Consider the following 17,035-nt stretch of genomic DNA (forward strand, 5'->3'; position numbering starts at 1 on the left):
CCTGATCAAAACACCAACGCTATGGACACATGTGTCCATAGTGATGTGTCACGATAAGTCTATCAGATAAGTCTATGGAATCAGATAAGTCTAGACTTATCTGATTCCATTCAAAGCTTCTCTTCTTATTATTGAAATTTAGCAGGGGAAAAAAGAACATACCACAGCCTTGATTGTCGCTATACACACATGAATGATTCAACTTCAAGATAGAGCCTTTCATATCCTAGACCCAGACATAAACAGTGGACGGTGACTGGCAGGTAGAGGATAGGTCTTTTCAAATTATTCCTGCAGTTCACACTTCTGGTTGAATTTAAAAATATAACAATGACACATTTATTGCAAAAAAGGTCCAAAGGTAAAATACTTAGAAGTGGAAATAGGAAAATCCTTTGTGACAGACGCAAAACAAAAGTTAGAACATCAAAATGTTGTTACCACAGAGCACACTTCCTTTACATGAAATAAAAACAGGTGATTTAAAACAATCCTTATTAAGGGGTAGTTAAGCAGACCCACATCACAATTATTTGTTATTGTATTACATTTATTTTGATTTTAAACATATTTCTTTCTAGAAGTTGAAAAACATTTGCAGTTGAAGCACTCTTAATATTGCCCTTGATTTACCAAAGGCAACACAAAATATACAGACACTTTCTTTAAATTCATTGTTGATCTGCACGTTCATTTGGGTCTTTCCTAGTGTGTGACAGATCCATCCAAGGGGAGTATCCAGGCAGGCATACCCTGCAGCCAATGAACATGAGGAATGCCCTACGGAAGGAACGGTTGAAGAAACCATATAGCAGGGGTCGGCAACCCCTGGCACGCGTGCCAGCATTGGCACGCGGCACCGTAGCCAGTGGCACACTAGGAATAAGTCGAATAAGTGTGCAAAATATTTAAATTGTATTTTCGGATCCTGAACGAGACCGCCGCCAGAGCGCGTCTCCCCGTTACCTGCAGAAGGAAGCCAAGCACGCAACGCAGCCCCGCTCTCTTTAACTCCAGGTGACTTTCTGCCGCTTTCCTCCGTGGTGCAGTGCTGATCGTTTCACCACGGAAGAAAGCACTTCATAAATTGCAGTACCCATAAGGAGCTTTACAAATGTCGCAGTTTTTGCGTGGCTGTGTGTGTCTTTAGTTGAAAGCCCAGTGGCGATCTGCTCATCTCTCATTGAAATAATATGCTACAAAGGGGCGGACTGGCCATCTGTGTGTTGAACTTTCCTGTCGGCTCCCAGACCGTAGTCGAGGAGGGCAGAAGCAACGAGCTTCAGGTTCAATAACCCACTTTAGCTTAAATGACTGGAGAGAGGCGAGCTCTTCTTGAGAGGCCGTTGCATTTATTTAGCTGTTCTTCTGTTTCACAAAATACATCACAGACCTCTGTTTTTCTGCTGCCTCGTTTCACTTCCAGAAACATACTCACACGCACACGCCACACCCCTCTCTCTCTCTCTTAAAAGGGACAGCGATCTCATCTCACTCTGCATGACCCTAATATCATAACATGTGTGTTCTGGAGAATCACAGAACGGACGATCGTCCTTATTATTATGCCGTTTAAACCAATTATTTAAATGTGTTTGTTAAATTCGGTATCATGTAAGTTGCGCTGACAGGTCCACACACTGCTTCCCCGCAGCGAGGCCCCCCCCCCCCCCCCCCCCGTTGATAATTCTCGATCGTTGGCACGCTGATAATTTTTTTTTTTTTAAATGGCACTTCATATCAAAAAGGTTGCCGACCCCTGCCATATAGGAAGGGATTTAAAGAGGAGTTGATATATCCTAGCCACACAAATATATCCCAGACAACCACCTCTGTGCTGTATTCAATAAAAGGGTCCACAATGATGACTGTAAAGAAGGGCATCCAGAAGATTAGGAATACTCCCATGATGATACCCAATGTTTTTGCTACCTTTCTTTCCCTCTTCATAGTGTTTCTGTGTCTTTTTATCTTGCTTGAATCCTTTCCAACTCCAGAAGCCATTTGGCTTTCCATGGCGCTGATCTGCCTGGCCTGCCGCTTGGCAGCTTTGAAGATCTTCCAATAAGCGATTAGCATGATAGCCATATGCAAGTAAAAGGCTACCAAGGAAGCCATGACAGCATAAATGCGATTGACCAGGAACACGCATAAATCTTCAGGGATCAGGATGTCCACACCTGCCACATGAAGATCTAGCATTATGGGGCAAAAGGAGATGAGCATGGGAACAGCCCAACATACACAAATAAGGAGAGCTACTCGACTGTTGGACATTTTTAAAGAGTAAACTAGCGGGTTGCAGACAGCGTAGTAGCGGTCATATGCAATGCAGCTGAGATGGAATATAGAGGCAATGCAGAGCATGACATCAAGGCTAGAGTGAAGCTTACAAAAAAGGACACCAAAGTACCAGCATCCCTCCACCGTCCGAATCATACTATAAGGCATCACTACCAGGCCAACAAGGCAGTCAGCCACTGCCAGGGACATGACGAAGGAGTTTGTGGGGGACTGCAACTGCTTGAAGTAGGCAATGGACAAGACCACCAGAAAGTTTCCCACCACTGTGCACACAATGCCAACAGAGAGGAAGGCATACAGAAAAATGCGAGAAGCCTGGTTCCTAAATGTAGTACAGGATTGAACTTCAATCTGAAGAGATGTGTTAGCCTTTTCGAACAATTCCAAGCTGCCGTTATCCATGGTCTAATCAAGCCTGTCAAAACACATAGATACAGTTGTGAGAAATTACTGTGGATTTAGCAGATTAAGTGAGGCATTTTATCACAGTTTGCCTACACTGTTGTATGGTACATTAACAGCGAAATATTTGACGAACCACCCAGAATTGTGTTTGTTATGACCCAATTGCTGCTCCATGGTTACTTCTCATTAGTTAATCTCTAAGTACATTTTAGTTCGATGAAGGAATCACTAAAGTCTGTGGGCTTAAAAATACCTTGTTTTAGTGGAGTTGCCTAATCTAAAATGCCATCTCTATGCTTTGTTTATGTGGCAGTAGCCGCAGAGGGGAGGATAGGTGAATGTATTTGTTAAAGTTGGTTTGATTACACCATTCACAATTCCGACAATGCCACCTTGGGTATTTCACCCAAGGAAATATTAACACTTTTTTCAGTTATAGAGTGGACACATAGGTTTGAATACTAATGGAGCAGGAGACGTGGTTTCAATTTATCAAAAATATACAATTTTATTTAGCACAAGTCAATAGTTAAAATGTAGTTCAAAACAGTCGCACAGGGCTGTAGCACAAAGGGAAAAAATGAATTAGGGGCTGAGGCTTACCAGTGGGGGGATAGGGTCGACGAGTGAGTGGAAGGATCCCCAAACAAACCAAACTTAAATCACCCCAGTCATACGTGCAGGAAATCAAATCCTGGGGGAGCACATCACACACAAAAGAAGGGAGGAAAACCACCACCTTGGACACCAGCACCACCAGCTTCAGCTCTCAGTAACTAAGTAGGGAAACAAAGAGGCAAACGCAGTTAATGGGGGCAAAATACGTAAATCAAAGTAATAAACAAACACAATATCAAATATGTTCTCATAAACAGATGATAACTGTTGGGGAAATATTTTCCAAGGTCCATAACTTTGACCCAGTGTATCAGTTCATACTGTCCTGACTGAGCACACGCACCTGTAACCTTGGCTGCTGTGCTCTCAGTGTTTTGTCTCCCTGTTCCAGCCTGTTGGCGTCAGCTGATAGAGGTGTTATGATTCTATCTTGTTATGCACAATGTTGATTATTCTCTCAGAACTAGCTAAACACATGGGTCTGGGGGGGAGTTCTTCAGATTTAACGTGGCAACTCTACCGTGAAGTCAGAACCTCTGGCTCTTGGACTTGTGATGTGAATTCTCCGGCCGAAGCTCCTAAATAAACCATCAGTGTTTGACATCAAAGCTCCAGCTCTCCCCGTGTCTCCCACTGCATTGCTACACAGAAGTTTCCCCCACAATAACAATTGTGTAAACATTTAAAAATAGAACAAATCACAAGAGAAAAGGTTCAGTCAAACAAAATAAACAATTAACTAGAATAAAATAAACAAGCTAGTTTAAATCAAGTTGGCCAAAGTAAGGACAAGTTATAGAGGGAGTTAGCCCCAGAGTTCAGTGACTTCCACACTTCAAGTGTCGGCCCAAGCAAGGCAGCAGGAAGGCGTACAGTTAAAGCAGCATTTTACTGGTGAGCGAGCATCCGCAGTAGGCGACGCAAAGCTGGCCAGAAGCAGCAATCAGAAGCAACGATTATGTAGCGGTAGCCCAAACATTTAGGCAGGATCAGCAGCAGTTGTGACGTTACTGCCGATAAACACACTTTCTCCGGTGAAGCAAAACAGCAGATGTCCCTTAAACATTGGATTGGCCCTAGGTTTATGAATAAATACAAATATAGCGTTAATATCAATACAAGTAATGAGGTGGATTGACTAAATAGATCGCCGTACAGCGCACATACCGATCAGGCTTTCCTATCGATGACGCAGAGAGGGGAGAGCTTCACGCTCTTTATGGCTGTGTTGACAGGCTGCACCGGGAGGATCCTCCACTAGGTGAGTCAAAGCAGGGCTAAGTATCAATACGCTGGCAAATTGCAGAACCTTTCCTGAAGCGAGCAATGCTACTGCAACATACCTGCACCGGTGGCGGAAGCAAACACGGCAAACACGCAAGTGGGGCGGGTCTGTGTACCAACAAACAAGAGACAGCCAGCTAGAAACCTCTGCCCTTTTATAGGGTGCCCCCTGGTGGTGATATGCTCACAAGAGCCAAACGAGGAGAATATGCTTTACAAGGGATTAGGACTCTCATCCTGCTACACTTAGAAAGAAAAGACAGGAGACTTCCGGTTTGATGAGGGAGTGAGCAGACGTGTGTGTGGAGGGCTCCTGACAAACTTTTCTATACCTTTCAAATACCTTTCAAAGCCGATTTTGTAACCGATTCAAACCACGCTCATATTTAAGGGAACTATGAAGTAATGACTAGGAAACAGAAACAGCCATCGACATCAACCACACAAACAACCAGAGCTGCGACCACAGCGGCTAAGATAGCAGCTAACATGGCTGCCGCTTGCCCAGTTACCAAGGGGGACTTGGAGGCTCTTCTCAGCAAACAAAGTCATAGTTTCAAATCCGACATGGCTAGACTGATACAAGAATCAACGGATTCCCTGGAGAGGTCGGTAAACTCACTAGGACAACAAGTGGCATCGTTCAACAGCCGTCTCGACAAAACCGAAGTAGTGGTGGGTGAAAACGTTGGGAAACTCACCGTGATGGAAGCCGCTGTTCAGTCCCTACAGTCCCAAACCATCACATTCCAGGAGCGGGTGGACAACCTCGAAAACCGGTCCAGGCGGTCCAACTTTGGGATAATAAACATACCCGAGGGGCGCGAGAGGGGTCAGGACCCGACAAAGTTTGTGTCTGACTTGATAATGGAGGTGACGGGTCCCGGTGTTCTCAGCAGTCCTCCGGAGATAGAACGAGCCCACTGTTCCCTCGGTCCCAGACCGGGAGACTCCAACAACACGGGGAAGCCTCAGGCCTTCATTGTCAAATTTCTCAGTTTCCAGGAAAAGGAGGCAGTCTTAAAATGGGCCAGACAACACAAGCTGTATTACGGCGGCACCGAGTTGAGAGTGTATCCTGATATCAGCACTGTCCTAGCCAAAAAGCGAGCTGCGTTCAACCCCATCAAGAATTCTCTTTACCAGAAAGGAATACAATTCCGCCTGTTGCACCCAGCTCGTCTTCATGTTTCATTCAGAAATGACGATTACTACTTTGACTGTCCGCAAAAAGCCCAGGACTTCTACAACCAACGCATTGTCCCGCCCGAGTAGTGGGAGGCTGTGGAGCACGGACTTTCTCTGGACTGAATGCACGGCAAATAAACACTCACAAACGGACATCTCAGGAAAGGGTGAAGTTGAAATGTTTAACCTGAGTCTGTTTGTATTAAGATATCCTGATATGGATCCACTGTGAGGTATGGATGTTGTTATCCAGCATGTGCACTAGATTTCCTCTGTTGTTGTGTGATACTGTGGCCACTTCCGGTGTTAAAGGGGCACGGTCCGGGGGAAACAAGACTTGCTAGGAACCTTTTTTGTTTCATTTCTGGTTTGTGCGGTTAACTTTATATTGGCTACAAACAACACTAGACTGTTTACTCTACATGTCAGACCAATTGTAGAGATAGGAGCCCTGTCTGCTCAGGAACATTAGTTAGATTATAGGTTAATGTCATACGGAAGTGACATATTTTTTTGGAGTCCTGCTGCTAGTTCTCGTTTTCGGAACAAGCTTAGGAAAGGGAATATGTGTTTGGCTCTCCTTTTTGAGAGCATTTTTTTTGGGGAGAATTTGGGTGTTAGGTCCTACTATGTTTATTTTTGATTTTTGTTGTTCGTTTCTCCTGCTTTCCATTAAATAGGCCCCATGCTACCTCTTCATATACTTCTGGGTCACATTTTGATGATGGTTAATGTAGGACAGGAAATGGTGGAGCATGTCTAAGACTTGTCTCTTGGAATGTTAAGGGCATGAATGCCCCAGTTAAAAGAGGCAGAATATTTCCCCCATTTTCCAAACATCTTAAAACTGAAATTGCCTTTTTACAAGAAACTCATCTGACCACCAAGGACTACCATAGGTTAAAGGCATCATGGGTTGGCCAAACCTTTCATTCCAATGTTAGTAGTAGAGCAAGAGGCGCAGCTATTGTGATGCATAAAAAATACAGTTCAGCCCGACTAAGGTTATAGCGGATCCTCAAGGTCGCTTTGTGATAGTCTCTGGTTCCCTCAATAATGTCAATGTTGTTCTCGCCAATCTATATGCGCCCAACTGGGATGATGAAGCATTCATGGGAAAGGTGATATCATTATTACCCAACCTAAACTCCCACCATTTGATTTTGGGCGGTGATCTCAACTGTACAATGGACCCGCTTTTAGACAAATCTAGCCCAAAACGGGACTACCCCTCTAAAATGGCTAAAGCCATCTCATTATTTATGAGTCAAACAGGATGTGTGGACCCATGGCGTTTTCTCTACCCCAAAGTGAAATAGTTTTCTTTCTACGCCTTGGTTCACAAAACATTCTCGAGAATCGACTATTTTTTTATCGTTAACTATTTTCTTCCCGCTGTCAAAAGCAGAGAATACTCAACCATAGTGATATCCGACCACGCCCCATTACTACTTGACCTCTCATTCACACTGTTACTAAAGACACGTCCCCCCTGGAGACTGAACTGTACACTGTTAAACGATGATCGATTCTGTGAAACAATCTCTAAAGCTATTGATGATTTCCTTACAACCAATATGTCTGATGGGATATCACCATCTCTTTTGTGGGAGACGTTAAAAGCTGTGATCCGAGGAGAGACTATCTCTTACTCTGCAAGGCAAAACAAATTGAAAAAGCAAAAACGGTTAGAAATGTTGGGCAGTATAGCAAAACTAGATAGCAAACTCTCAACATGTCCATCCCCTGAATTAGATAAAGAAAGGCAAAATCTTCAGATGGAATACAATTTACTTTCAATGCAAGAGACTGAGAAATTGCTTTTAAAATCGCGTGGATTTCAGTATGAACATGGGGAGAAGGCGGGTCGTCTCCTAGCGCACCAAATTAAGAGCCAGTCGGCTTCCCAACAAATTAAACAAATACGGAACCCTACTCGTGAACTCACAACAATCCTATCTGTTATCAATGACACCTTTAAAACCTTTTACTCTGGACTATATGCCTCACAAGCTCCTGTCGATAATGCGGACAGAACTCAATTCTTGGATGATCTGGAATTTCCGTCCATAACACCTGCTCAGAAGGGTGAGTTGGATCAACCTCTAAAGCCCAGTGAAATAGCTGACTCGATCAGGCTGATCCAGAGTGGCAAGGCCCCCGGCCCAGACGGCTATCCAATTGAGTTAAAAAAAAAAAGTATTGATAAATTGACCCCCCTTCTTTTGAGAATGTTCGAGGACTCTCTGGACCGGGGAACGTTGCCACAAACGCTCACTGATGCGGTAGTAATCGTATTATTAAAACCAGGCAAGGAAAATTCTGAATGTAGCTCCTATCGCCCCATCTCCCTTCTGAATGCGGACTATAAGATCCTAGCTAAAATACTAGCCATACGCCTTGAATCAGTCAAGCCAAACATCATATCATTAGACCAAACTGGGTTTATGAAAGGACGATACTCCTTCTCCAACATCCGTCGCCTTCTCAACATCCTCCTCTCTCCTGCATCCAAGGAGACACCAGAGGTGGTGGTCTCATTGGATGCAGAGAAAGCGTTCGACAGGGTGGAGTGGGGCTTTCTATTTGAGGTCCTTAAGAGGTTCAGCCTCGGATCCAAATTTGTGTCGTGGATAGCATTGTTATACTCTTCACCCAAGGCTTCAGTGAGTACGGGATGAATTCTCAATATTTTACACTAGGTAGAGGAACTCGCCAGGGTTGCCCTCTAAGCCCGTTACTATTCGCCATGGCGATCGAACCCTTATCAATTGCGCTTAAATCTGCCAGCTTTACACAAGGAATGACCAGATATGGTTCAGAACACATACTCTCGTTATACGCTGACGATTTACTATTGTTCATTTCTAACCCTATATCTACCATTCCTCAGATAATAGATCTGTTAACTCGATTCGGAACCTTTTCAGGGTACAAGCTAAACTTTTCCAAGAGTGAGTTCTTCCCTGTAAATGACCTGGCCCTTCAGATCCCCGATAGACTCATCACCTTTAAGATGTCCAGAAGTAATTTTAAGTACTTAGGTGTGAATATAAGTGGAAAACTCTCAGACCTTTACAAAAACAACGTCCCACCACTAATTGACAAGCTCAAATTTGATTTGGAAAGGTGGAATAATTTACATTTAAAGGAGAGGTGTCATGGCCATTTCTACTGATCATAATTCCATTGTTGAGGTATACTAAAATAGATTTATACTGTGCATTTTTCCAAACTCACATTGGCTTCTCATACAGCATCTCTGTCTGTTATCAGCCTGCAGCCAGGGAGGAGAAATCAGCTGAGCTGCCTGCTCCCTGCACACAGATGTGTGTGTGAGGAAGTCCGTGGATTGGTCAATTTGGACCAATCAGCGGGGGCTTAAGGTAACGGCTCCGCGGACGTAACGTAACGGCTCCACGGATTGGTCCATTTCGTTCCGGGTACGGCATGACATCATGCCGTACCCGGAAGAATCAAATGGACAATGACGTATCTCCAACGAGGCGTTTTGGGGAGGTATGCATAAAAACCTTCATAACACACAAAGGGACGGGTAATAACCGAAAAAGCATGACACCTCTCTTTTAAGTATCGCTGGGAGGGTAAACTGTATCAAAATGAACGTTCTCCCTCGCTTCCTGTACCTCTTTCAATGTCTGCCAGTCTTCCTACCCAAATCACTTTTTCGTAAAATAGACACACTAATCTCCTCTTTCATATGGCAAGGGAAGACTCCTAGAATTAGGAAAGAGCTTTTACAATGGCACAGATCTACAGGAGGAGTAGCGCTTCCAAACATAAGACACTACTATTGGGCAGCCAATATCCACAACATAATTTTATGGACTAAGGAACCAACATTGAGTTGGTGTGAGCTTGAAGCCAAATCCTGTCCTACTACCTCACTTTTGGCTTTGCTTACATCTATTACCCAGCCGGCCGACTCAATATTCGAATAACCCGATAGTTGTTTCCACCCTAAGAATATGGTCCCAATTCAGAAATGTTCATGGACTTAATGGATCCTCTATTCATAGTCCCATTCGCAACAACCATCTCTTTCTCCCCCCTTACACTGATGGGGCCTTCTCTATGTGGCAGAGATTAGGTCTTATCAGAGTAAGAGACCTTTATATCAACAATGTTTTCGGTAGCTTTAGCCAACTCTCTGACAAATGTTGCCTCCCAGACTCTCATCTATTTCGCTACTTCCAGGTCCGTAACTGGGTTAAACTAAATAACCCTTCTTTCCCCAATATCCCTCCGGATTCAATAATTGACTCAATTCTGGACACTCTAATAACCGAAAAAGGTTTGATTTGAAGAATTTACTATTCCGTCTCCCGTCTCTCAGAAACATCTCTTGGTAAAATCAAACAAGATTGGGAAGAGGAACTAGTCCAAGCAATATATGATGATGTCTGGGATGGCGCATTAGCGAGAGTGAACAATAGTACGTCCTGTTCCAGGCTCAATCTTATACAATTTAAAGTTGTCCACCGTATCTATTACACCAACTCTAAACTGTCCAAAATATACCCAGATGCCACACGTCACCAGCAAACATGACTCATATGTTTTGGTCTTGTCCTCGCCTACAAGGATACTGGACAAGCATTTTCAAACACCTTGCTCAGGCCTTGGACGTGGTATTGACACCATGTACAGAAACTGCCATTTCTGGAGTACTACCTGGCCACCGAATGATGAGGAGGAAAACTAAGGACAGTATAGCCTTTGCATCTATTTTAGCACGTAGAAGAATACTCCTAGAATGGAAATCTTCGATACCACCTAAAGCATCTCTATGGCTCAAAGATCTAATGATGTACCTGAACTTGGAGAAAATTAAATATAACCTGAGGGGCTCTTCAGAACTATTTGAATCTGTCTGGGGCTCTGTGTTAGCCTACATAGCTGAACTTAAGACACTACATTAAGAAGATAGGGGGGAATTATGAATGTATGTTTTTTTTTTTCTGTCTTTATATACATGTATGTATGTACGTGTATGTATGTGTATGTGTATATGTGTGTAGGTATGTACATATATATATATATGTGTATGTGTATATGTGGGTATACATATGTGAGTATATGGGTACATGTATTATTGTTATTATTCTTTATTTCCTTATCTATTAATTTTTTTATATTATCTTTTACATTACTTTATTTGTACCTATATGTATCTATTTACTTTACTAGCTAGGACCGGGAGGGGAGGGGGGGAAAGGGAAAAATATTGACTGTATAAATGTAAACTCATTGTGCCTGACTCAATAAAAAGAAAAGAAAAAAAAAGAAAGAAAAGACAGATGTTATTTTCATCCCAGATGTTGATATAATGAGGAGAACGATATGTATTTCCCTTTTTGCCTGTCTCTACATAACCAAGAAATGCTCTGACAGAGGGAAGTTATTGATTAGCTTAACGTGCATGGAATTATCCACATTAGCTATCAGGTCTGTTGAATTGGAACCACAGTCACACATTCTCAAAGAGGACAATGCATGTGTTATATTTATAAAAGTTTCATTTCAGCTCATACCAGCAAATAAGTTTCACTCCTCTGGCAATTAAGTTTTACTCGTCTGGATTCATGCATTGCTCATTACAGATTATCACACAGCAGAAGACATATGACTGTAATGAGCAGAATTGCGTGTAATTCTCAGTGCAAGCAAAGTGAGCAGGGAGCAGATGTCCAAGCTAACTTGTAATAGATTGTAATGAACACCACAGGGACTGTGTTAGGAAAATGATGCTTAATGAACATTTTGATTTTAGTTTGGCGTGTACTATGTATATAAATTAGTAAACAAATAAACATGAAATTATACAGTATGCTCTTTCATAAAGGCTGTTAGTGGGTAAAAAGTGCCTAATACTCTGCAAATCCCCCCTCAGTGAGGCGAAGGACACTTCGGCAGTCATCTTCACAGCCCCCAGCCCCCACACGCCATGTTTCCCTTTGTCCTTCTTATCATTTTACCTAATTGAGAAACATCACGTCTGCAAGAATCATAATTTTATAAGTCTGTTTTCTTTTTGTGTAATGGCTCTGCTATCATCCAAAAAAAGAGAGTAGACATTGATTAGTACATCTCTTTTTACATTTACATTTTGCAATCAAGCTTATAAAAAACAATAAATTCAGTGTGATGATGTTGCCCATATGCTAGTTGATATTATAAATACCCTGATAAATGTTGTACAGAGTTAACAGCCATTTAACAGTTTGGTTATGATTAAAATGCATTCTTGATGACTACATCTCAGTTTCATTTGTGAATATATAATATTAGAATGATGTTGTTATACAGATTAGGATCTATTATAAGATATTCAAAGAAAGAAGTTACAAAAAACGTCTAATTTAAAAAATAAAGTTATCCTAACCCTGGAAAAGCCACATATTAAATATCACACATTAAAAGGATTCTTCATCTTTCCATCTGATTCTATGAAGAGCAGCACAGTGACTACAGATTAGCTTATTTATAGATGTAAGCATTTCAAACAAGGTCTTGAATTTTGGTTTAACAACAAAAACCGGCATTACTAGAAGATTTTAAACAATGACACTCACCTGTAAAAAGGAGAGATGATTGTCTGTCTTCATGTCTGAATCATACTGCACCTTTTACAAAGAGACCAGGGGGATGGGAGGGCTGGGAAGTGGGCGCATGCAACAATAGTCACAGTACCAAAAAAACAGTCTCCTGCCATCTCCCCTGCCAATTCAAACGACTGACAAATATTGTGACATGTTGAGTAAGGACGGACCATTAACCGTATAACTTTGAAATGTGCAGATTTGTACAGCAGTGCGTACAGTGTACTATTCTAAAACATACCATTTATTTTCTCCAGAGTAAGCAGTGCAAACCCTAGATGTTTTTTCTTATTTGTAGAATCACTTTTTTTAATGTAGTCCTAGTTCTAGGTAAGGCATTGCCATTAAGGCCACCATTTTTGCCCAGACTGAAGATACATATTTTTTGGCATACTGTACATGCATGGTCCCCAGAGGGAGTGATCTCTTGTAGTGCCACCAGCAAACTACATGTTTTGTTTTTTAGCGAAAATTGCCTACAACTGTAGAATGGAATGTAATGATATTTGATTCAATCAATCAATCAATCAATGTTTATTTATATAGCCCAATATAAGACACCAAAAAGGAAATTTGGGGGAAGCTGGGTTATTCGGAACATGAGAGTACACAGGCACAGACAGAGAGAAGGAAGAAGTAAGGTGTCCCCCGACAATCTAAGCCTATAGCAGCAAAACTAGGGGCTGAATCTAATCAGCCCTAACTATAAGCTTTATCAAAAATGAAGTTCATAAGCGCACTCTTAAAAACGGATAGGGTGTTGTGACGACCCCTGCTTCAAGGTCTCCTGTGGGGTGCATGGCCCTTTAACGTTTCTCCTCTTTTGTGTGACGACCTGATTGAGGACACCTGGCGGCTGTCGGAGGATTTAAGAGGAGGAGCCGGAGTCTCGATGGCTCTCTCCCCGCAGAGGACCGGACCTCGGATAGCAGCCACGTCGCCTATGTTTTTTGTTGCTTTGTCTTTTTGTTTGTCTTCGGACACATTAAGTTTTTGATAAATAAACACCTTTTTTACATATTCTTGTCCTTCCCACGCTTTTTGTTATGGCTAAGAGCCAGGCCATGACAGATGGGGGCTCGTCCACTTCTTTTATCTATGATACAGCAACGGATAGGTAAGATTTGTGTTGGGAGTTGGTGCGCGTGTATAAAGTTTGTTGGGAGCGCGTTTGCAGTGCGGCCGGTTTCTTTGTTTCGGCTCGTTGTGGGAAGGACATTTCAGATCGTTGTTTGGGGACATATTTGATTACTTTGTGAGGATTTGATTTGTTTGGTATTATATTTTGGGAGAGTGGTTGCTAGTTGTTCTTAGCCGTGGTCAGCTGTTTGTTTTTGTTTCTTTCTCCTTTCTCTCTCGTGGGGGTTTGTTGGTGCGTTGCAGGTGGAGCAGTGCGGAGCGGTGCGGAGTTTTCCCTGGCAGGTTAAGCGGCGGTTCCCTTGGGATTGTTGAGCGGGGTGTGTAGTGTTGCGGAGAAAGTGGTTGAAGCTTCGGCTTGGGAGCATGGCCGTGGTCACAGTAGTGTTGCTAGCTTGCTAGTCGCTTTGCTGGGCCAGCGGTCTCCGGTGCATAAATACCCACCACAAGTAACTGCATGAAGACTAGGGAGGAGATTAGTCAGTGGGATGGTGAGTTAGTGGGGAAACTCCAATCAGAACATTAGTGTTGTTCCACTTTGGACGCATAATAAGTGTGGTGGTATCTGTTCGGGTTGTTTTTGTGTTTTTTTTCTTTCTAAGCTCTCGGTTTAAAGGTCCGGAGTTGTGTTCCGGTGAGGGGTCGTTGGAAGTTAATATGGCTGACGTAGAGGCATTTATTGAAGCTCCGTCTCAGGAGTTGCTTGGTACTTTTTCAAGAGAGCAGCTGCTCTTAATTGCTGAGCATTTCTCTGTGTCTATTGTCGGGGATAGAAGGGTGAAAGACAACATAGGACTCTATAGTGTCGACGTTAAGGGAGACGGGAGTTTTTGCTGCAAAGGAAGAGGGGGTTTTGTTAAAACCTCGTTTTCAGGCAAGTGCACTTTCTTTTGAGCAGCAGAGGGAAATGTTGTTGTTGCAGCAGGAACACGAAAAAATAAAGTGGGAACATGATCGGGAACATGACAAAAGGAAGTATGAGTTGGGAATTGAAAAGGAAATCACAGTGGAGCGGATGCGACAAGAATCTGAGAAAGCCAAGATAGAGTTGGAGGGACATCGTCTGGCTATTCTCAGAGATGGCGCGTTGTCCGGTGAGGGGCTGGGTGAACAGGTGACTAGGTCTCCTCATCGCTTTGATATTGGTAACCTGCGCTTGCTGCCTCACTTTAATGAAAGTGATCCTGACACGTCTTTTTTGTTATTTGAACGTGTAGCTAGGGCTAGAGAGTGGCCTGATGCGGACTGCGCTTTGATGCTTCAGTGTGTTCTCACAGGAAGAGCGCAGTCTGCATATTCCTCTTTATGTCTGGAAGATAGCTCTAGCTATAGTAAAATAAAATCAGCGGTGCTTAGAGCATATGAACTGGTGCCAGAGGCCTATCGACAGCGTTTTAGGTTCTTTGAGCAAAAACAAGATCAAACATATGTGGAGATGGCGAGGGATTTGTCTATTCATTTTAAGCGTTGGTTAACTGCTCTTGAAATCGATTCTTTTGACGATTTGTGTGAACTCATGATTTTGGAACAGTTCAAAAATATTCTTCCTGACAAGATTGTTTTATATAACAGAGCACAAGTTAATTTCTGCGGCTGGAGCTGCTGTGGCAGCTGATGAGTTTGTGTTGCTTCATAAGAGCAGGTTCGGAGGGCGCTCTGGGGCACTAACTGTTAGTGAAGGAAATAGAAAGGAGGTTGGGATGGATCCAAGGAAATTGAGTTTGGTCAAATCTGATGTGGATAAAAACAACGACACTTGCAACTACTGTCGGGAAAAGGGCCATTGGAAGGCAGAATGTCCTGCGCTTAGAGCAAAATCTGAGGGAGGAAGATGTTTTGTTGGGCCTGTTGCGTTGGCTCTGCCTGTGAAAAGCTGCTGTGTTGCCGATGTGCTTAAATCCCATTTATGTGGATCTGACGTTTTGGCATCTTATACTCCATTTATACGAGACGGCTTGGTGTCATTGGTAGGTAGTGATGTCAGAGTTCCAATAAAAATCTTGCGGGACACAGGGGCTTTTGACTCCTATATTGTTGACTCTGTTTTGCTGTTGTCTGGTGAAAGTGACACAGGTGACACAGTTCTGAGTTGGGGGATGGGATTAAAAGTTTTTCCTATTCCTGTTCATAAGGTGTATATTGACTGTGACCTTGTTAAAGGTGAAGTGGCTGTTGGTGTACGTCCAGGTTTGCCAATCGAGGGGATACATTTTATTCTGGGCAACGGTTTGGCAGGTGGCAGAATCTGGACTGATGTTCCCCCTGCGCCTTTAGTGACTGGTGGTCTGATTGAGTCTGGGTTTGAGGAGAGCTCTACAGTGGTGCCAGGGGTCACGTCCTCCTGCGTGATCACGCGTGCTATGGCCAAAACTATGCTGTTTAGAAACCAGAAGGCCAAGCATTGCTCCACTGGTCAAAGTGGTCGTGGTGGCGGCGGCTTTGGTGGTGGTGGCGGCGGCTTTGATGGTGGTCGTGGTGGCGGCGGCGTTGATGATGGTCGTGGCGGCGGCGTTGATGGTGATCGTGGCGGCAGCTGCAGCAGGGGTCGAGGACGTGGCAAGGAAATGTTCTGTTATCGGTGTGGAGACCAAGGACATATGGCCAGGGACTGTGACCAAACTGAGGATGTGTGCTACAACTGCAACAAACCAGGCCACATGGCTCGTGACTGTGGGCATGCCAACGACCGGAGGTGCTACTTCTGCGGTGGGCTTGGTCACATCTGGAGACGTTGTAATCAGGTGAAATGTTACAGGTGTGGCGACATTGGCCACGTTGCGGGGCGTTGCAGTAAAGCCAGTGAGGCTAACGGCTACAACTGCAGAAAAGCGGACCATCTGTTAACAGTTTGCCCCGAGGAAAATGCGCATAACTTATATCTTTGACTGTAATGTATTGTCTTTCATACTGTTTTGTAAATCCTTCTTGCTCTGCCCATCTTTTTAAAGTGTGCTTCTCAGGTACCTGGGTTGCTAAAGATGTGGCTGGGTGTTGGAGGCGCGGTTGGCAGAATGAGGGTTGTATGTTACAGTTGTTGGTTTTCTTTAAAATAGGGTACCTTATGTCTTTTGTTTTTGTTTTTCATTACTGGTTGGGTTTTTGTTTTTGTTTGGGATGGGGTTGGTTTGTTGTGCCGGTGGTCCTGGGGACACCGACTTTAAGGGGGGGGTGTGACGACCCCTGCTTCAAGGTCTCCTGTGGGGTGCATGGCCCTTTAACGTTTCTCCTCTTTTGTGTGACGACCTGATTGAGGACACCTGGCGGCTGTCGGAGGATTTAAGAGGAGGAGCCGGAGTCTCGATGGCTCTCTCCCCGCAGAGGACCGGACCTCGGATAGCAGCCACGTCGCCTATGTTTTTTGTTGCTTTGTCTTTTTGTTTGTCTTCGGACACATTAAGTTTTTGATAAATAAACACCTTTTTTACATATTCTTGTCCTTCCCACGCTTTTTGTTATGGCTAAGAGCCAGGCCATGA

The 17,035-nt window shown here is 43.5% G+C and overlaps 2 protein-coding genes across 2 annotated transcripts; one reads left to right on the forward strand and one right to left on the reverse strand.

Moving 5' to 3' along the window:
* Positions 1–671: 671 nt before the first annotated feature.
* On the reverse strand, positions 672–2,706 carry LOC117469515 (trace amine-associated receptor 3-like). The gene is made up of 2 exons (XM_034113944.1): positions 1,771–2,706; positions 672–812 (listed from the first exon to the last, which is right to left on the reverse strand). The coding sequence occupies exons 1-2, from the start codon at positions 2,704–2,706 to the stop codon at positions 672–674; spliced, it is 1,077 nt and encodes a 358-aa protein (XP_033969835.1).
* A 5,540-nt stretch (positions 2,707–8,246) lies between these two features.
* LOC117469516 lies at positions 8,247–17,018 on the forward strand. Its single transcript, XM_034113945.1, has 3 exons — positions 8,247–8,465; positions 8,693–8,825; positions 15,531–17,018. Exons 1-3 carry the CDS (start codon positions 8,247–8,249, stop codon positions 16,442–16,444), a joined length of 1,266 nt encoding a protein of 421 aa, XP_033969836.1. The 3' UTR covers positions 16,445–17,018.
* The last annotated feature ends 17 nt before the right edge of the window (positions 17,019–17,035 follow it).

This window comes from Trematomus bernacchii, unplaced genomic scaffold (assembly GCF_902827165.1).
Source record: "Trematomus bernacchii unplaced genomic scaffold, fTreBer1.1, whole genome shotgun sequence".
Taxonomy (NCBI): Eukaryota; Metazoa; Chordata; class Actinopteri; order Perciformes; family Nototheniidae; genus Trematomus; species Trematomus bernacchii.